Genomic DNA, 6000 nt, shown 5'->3' with positions numbered 1-6000 from the left:
TTGGTTTATGTTTCTCTATATGTTTTGGACTGTAATGCTAATTAGAGAATGTAATGCTACCTGGTGGTATCCAATTGATAATTATTCATTAATATTACAACTAATGATATCAGCAAATATTTCAATCTAAGCGATGTCGTTGATGATATGTGTAGAGGTTGGGAGGCGGTATTACATGCATCGGAATCACTACAACTTTGCAGGCAGCCATGTACATATCTGGAAAAGGAAATTGTTTTTTTTTATTTAGTATTTATTAAAATAATATTTCGTGCATTTGTACATACCTGTCGTCATAGTAGAATTTACCACAGTGTGACATGCGTACAATTTCCGTGTCTGTGGTTAAAGTTCCACTATCTAAAGCACAGCCTCTAACGGTTATGGTTTCACCAGTGTCATCTGTAATATGGATATTAATTAATTAGAGAATTTTTAAAACGATAGGAAGGTTGTGGTAAATTAAAGTCGGTAATAAATATAATAAAATCTTCTCGTTTAAATTGAAATATGATGAGATTTCTAGTGAAGAAGACATGGATTTTTATTCAATTTTAAAATTAAGACTCTAAATGAAATGAAAGTATACATTTACTACCCAAACAAATATCAAACGATTTTTAAGCATTTTTAAACGTAATGTTGACAAAATCAGATTTTTATTTTTTGTTTTCTAAAAGACAAGGAGATTTTTAGGAGCTCTTTTCCAATAGTTAGTTAAGTGGCCATGTTTATCAAACCACAACCCTTTGTCTAGTCATCGCTTAATTTCCATGATAAAGACCCCCCAACTTTGCTGCCAATAGCAAATTATCAACTTCATCACCATACATAATCGCCATAAATCATCGAAGATTGTCATCAAACAACAACCGTGTATTTTGCATTCTTTTCTATTTTTTTTTGGAGAATAAAAGAAAAACAAACGACAAAATAGCTGCCACATGAACTTACCATAGTAACCAGCAATTTTAATGCATGCTGTAGCTGGAAATAGACCATTTCTACCTTTACGCCCACCCATGCACGGTGATTCCAATATGCCGGTTGAGTAATTATTGTGAAAGGGATCATCACAAGCCTTGTTGGCGCCATTATATGAAACACACTTGAAACAGTCGATGGCAAAAACTGCAAAGATAGAAAAAAAAACACAGAAAATAGCAGTCAGCAATATTAAAAAAAGGCATTGAAAATGACATAAAAGACACAAATTATCACATTACAACATCAACCAACACACACATGTACCAACACTTAACCACATATGTATAGGAAGGCAAACTGAAAAATTCTTTTTAAAACATAATAATAACATTTCACACAAATATCATTTAATTGATACAAACATGTGTTACATATTCAGCATAAATATAGATAAAAAATGAAAAAAACTAAATATCTCTTGAATTGAAAGAGATAACTTACATATGGGCAATTCCATATCATCGTACGTGACATTTGTACGCCTATAGAGTGGAATAGATTTTGCAAAAATAAGAGTATCTGAAAAATAATGTGGTCTTTATGTTCCATTCAGAGGGTACTATATTTTAAAATAATAAAAAGTTCTTTCGAAATATTGTTGTCCAAAATATTGAGCGAAACAAGGGTATATCGTACGTGACATAAAACGGAACTCATTTTGAGGTACATTTAGAAATATGCGAAAATATTCGAATCGTGAGAGGCGTTATGTTTTCATTTAATTTCTAACACTAAACGAAATATTTTTCCTTTACAATCCCTCATATTAAAATAAAAACAATCTTTGGATGATTTTATAATAAATAAAATTTAATATCGTACGTGACATACCGTACGTGACAGATTTTTCTCTTATAATAAAATAATATATATTCTGTAAATATATGTATACAAAAACTAAAAAAATATACATTCGGTTTCAGTGAACAATTTGACAAAAAAACAATCAGAGTTAAATTCATTTCGTACTACAACCTAATTGGTAGCCTAGTTTTCACCGCAATTTTAGCCTCAAACATACCTAAAACATTAAAAAATTAAATATAATCAATTTAAACTATTATTTTTGTCTTTAAAATGCTGTAATATGATCTAAATACTTTCACATAGTAACATTTTATTATTTTCTTCTATTAAAATCATCTTGAAAAAAAGTTTCAAGGGTTTTTCTGTTTTCAGTCGTGGTAGCGATTGTCGTGGAATTGCCCATATAGGTATGGATGTTTTTTGTAGATCTTCTTAAGCAGTATTTACATTTTTAATTTCAGCTCATTCGAATCATAAATGGAATTTTGGCGATTTTTTTAGAAAAAGTGAGAGACCCTTATTATGGGTAACCAGCTTTATTTACAACTTTGGTGTCTTTGGTGACCCCCACTAGAATTTTCCGGAAAACATTTTCGTAGAATATTATAATTCTTAAATGTCCTTTTTGAAAGGACTTTTTTATTTTCTCGGAAAAGGGTTAAGATCTTCCACAAAAATGATCTTCATAAAATTCCACAATGTAACTTTCACAAAAAGAATTCTGTCACACATTTTTTTCAATTAGTAATGCTCGCTTCCACCAAAAAATTAAAACTTTGACCCACTGTAAAAAAAAACTCAAATCACCTAGAGTTTATTCCACAAAAATTATCTACTCAACATGTCCTTCCAAAATTATACACTCTGTTACAAAACAACACTTTTTTCAGAACTTGGGGGTTGTAGGTCTAGTTGAGGACATACTAAAACCGTTTTCTAAAATTTTCAAGTTATTTTTAAAAAACTGTTTTAGGGTAGGTCGTTTACCACCAACTCACACATTTTGATACCGATTTCATTTTGAAAGCAAAGAATTAAGCTTTCATAACATGTATGATTAAATTGTATATTCCAGAAAATACTAAAAAAGGTGTTAATGAAAAGTTGAATATCTTTTACAATTTTCATCCGATTTGAATATTTAAAACCATGTTTTGTTAAGAACTAAATTTTCTTTATATATTGGTATAAATTTTTATAAGCTTTCATATCAAAATAAGCAATGAAATTTAGTTTTTCTCTTAGATATTCTTAACAAAAACAATACCTATGACTTACAAATGTATCAAAAAATGCACGTCATTTTAAAGAGTAATCAGTTTTTTTTTCCAAACCTATTAAAAAATTTATACATGCTAAGTTGACGAACATCACTGAAAACGGGTTTTTTTTAGAATTATTTGGTTTTTTTTTAAGATAATGAAAATTCTGAAATCTATCCATCGATTCAAATTTAAAAGTTTCTGTTTGTTGAATTGAATAATAGAATCGGTTCTGAAAAACAAATATTTAAGTCGGACTATAATGATTTTATGATCTTAAAAAAATCGAAAAATTCACTGGTGTTTACTCACTTTTGCAATGAATACATTTTCTGTGTTTGAGAAATAAGAAATTCTAAAGAAAGTAAATTGAGTGTTTTAAAATTATTTTGTAAATGAGTCTATGCTAAATATTTGAAACTATAAAAAAACTTCTAAAATCTTAATCGGTCAAGCCCAACCATATAATATCCTACACTGAATAAATGAGTGAAAATATTTTTCTTTTACAATTTCAATAATTTATTTTCGTGAAATTTTTTCGGAAGTGGGGCCTATATGAGAGCTATGAGTAATTATGGTATTTCTTGATCGGTCCATATTGATTTATATCTATATGAAACTTATTTCCGTTGAATTATATGGAGGTACCAACATTATTAACAGATTTATGCCCGTCAAAGTGATTTTCGGAAGTGGGCCTTATATGTCTAATTATCATCATAAAAATAGAAGACATGACTTCCGTATATATAAAACATATTTGAAGCGAATTAAAAATTTATTATCCGATAAAGTTGGGAGGACATTTGTATGGGGGCTATGTGAAATAATAGACCGATTTCAGCCAGTTTCAATAATCTTTGTCTTTCGGCCAAAGAAAGTGCAACTGACAAATTTGATCGAGATATCTTCAAAGCGACCTGTACTTTGCGAAAAAGGTTGGGTGTTACAAACATCATTTTCCTCTTTTATATGAAAACTTTTCGGTTTCAGGGGGGCAATTTCCTATTTACCCCCACCCCCTGGATCCGAGCCAGACCATGCCACTCATGATGATGGGTATAAAAATCGTATTCTTAGTCATTGAAAAGTACACACTTACTTAAAAATTTATGAAAATAACAGTTTTACAATGCTTCGAAAATTTATTGACAACTAGCTGACCCGACAGAAGTTGTCCTGTCCAAGTTAAAAAAATGCTTGTGTTCGATTTGTGAATTTGTGGGAAGCGGTTTGAAAAGGGTAAAAATAGTTAAAAAGAAAAAGAAAACAACAGAATACATGTAAATCAATGTACATATTTTGAGTTTTTATATAAGTAATCGAATTTTGGTTGGAAAAACGAGTGATCACAGATCGAGCTCCTTTTTTGATTAATCGCTTATTGGCCAAGTTATTAGCTAATTTAGATATTTTGAGTTTTTACATAAAAAATCGATTTTTGTTCAGAAATATGAGTGATCACACATCGTGCTCTATTTCTTGATTAAACGCTTATTGGCCATTTTATTAGCGAATTTAGATATTTTAAGTATTTATATAAAAAATTGATTTTTGGCTAGAAATTTGAGTGATCACAGATCGAGCCCCTTTTCTTGATTAAACGCTTATTGGCCAAGTTATTAACGAATTTAGATATTTTGAGTTTTTATATAAAAAATCGATTTTTGTTCAGAAATATGAGTGATCACAGATCGAGCCCCTTTTCTTGATTAAACGCTTATTGGCCAAGTTATTAGCGAATTTAGATATTTTAAGTATTTATATAAAAAATCGATTTTTGGTTAGAAATATGAGTGATCACAGATCGAGCCCCTTTTCTTGATTAAACGCTTATTGGCCAAGTTATTAGCGAATTTAGATATTTTGAGTATTTATATAAAAAATCGATTTTTGGCTAGAAATATGAGTGCTCACAGATCGAGCCCCTTTTCATGATTAAACGCTTATTGGCCAAGTTATTAGCGAATTTAGATATTTTGAGTATTTATATAAAAAATCGATTTTTGGCTAGAAATATGAGTGATCACAGATCGAGCTCCTTTTTTTGATTAATCGCTTTTGGCCAAGTTATTAGCGAATTTAGATAATTTGAGTTTTTACATAAAAAAAATCGATTTTTGGCTAGAAATATGAGTGATCACAGATCGAGCCCCTTTTCTTGATTAAACGCTTATTGGCCAAGTTATTAGCGAATTTAGATATTTTGAGTTTTTATATAAAAAATGTATTTTTGGCTAGAAATATGAGTGATCACAGATCGAGCCCCTTTTCTTGATTAAACGCTTATTGGCCAAATTATTAACGAATTTAGATATTTTGAGTTTTTATATAAAAAATCGATTTTTGGCTAGAAATATGAGTGATCACAGATCGAGCCCCTTTTCTTGATTAAACGCTTATTGGCCAAGTTATTAAAGAATTTAGATATTTTGAGTTTTTATATAAAAAATTGATTTTTGGCTAGAAATATGAGTGATCACAGATCGCGCCCCTTTTCTTGATTAAACGCTTATTGGCCAAGTTATTAACGAATTTAGATATTTTGAGTTTTTATATAAAAAATCGATTTTTTGCTAGAAATATGAGTGATCACAGATCAAGCCCCTTTTCTTGATTAAACGCTTATTGGCCAAGTTATTAAAGAATTTAGATATTTTGAGTTTTTATATAACAAATTGATTTTTGGCTAGAAATATGAGTGATCACAGATCGAGCCCCTTTTCTTGATTAAACGCTTATTGGCCAAGTTATTAGCGAATTTAGATATTTTGAGTATTTATAAAAAAAATCGATTTTTGGCTAGAAATATGAGTGATCACAAATCGAGCCACCTTTTCTTGATGAAACGCTTATTGGCCAAGTTATTAACGAATTTAGATAATTTGAGTTTTTACATAAAAAAAATCGATTTTTGGCTAGAAATATAAGTGATCACAGA

The 6000-nt window shown here is 29.7% G+C and overlaps 1 protein-coding gene across 1 annotated transcript in view; it reads right to left on the bottom strand.

Annotated features, from left to right (window-relative positions):
- Nucleotides 1-6000, bottom strand: part of LOC135963497 (uncharacterized) — a 149276-nt gene continuing 143276 nt past the window's right edge. The window contains exons 4-6 of the mRNA XM_065515388.1: nt 955-1131; nt 288-402; nt 1-219 (exon numbers count right to left, since the gene is read on the bottom strand). Coding sequence (XP_065371460.1) covers nt 57-219; nt 288-402; nt 955-1131 — 455 coding nt within the window. The 3' untranslated portion in view covers nt 1-56. The remainder of the gene's footprint in view (nt 220-287; nt 403-954; nt 1132-6000) is intronic.

The sequence above is a fragment of the Calliphora vicina genome, chromosome 1 (genome assembly GCF_958450345.1).
Source record: "Calliphora vicina chromosome 1, idCalVici1.1, whole genome shotgun sequence".
Lineage (NCBI taxonomy): Eukaryota > Metazoa > Arthropoda > Insecta > Diptera > Calliphoridae > Calliphora > Calliphora vicina.
The sequence above is the reverse complement of the archived record's forward strand: the minus strand, read 5'-3'. Positions and strand labels throughout refer to the sequence as shown.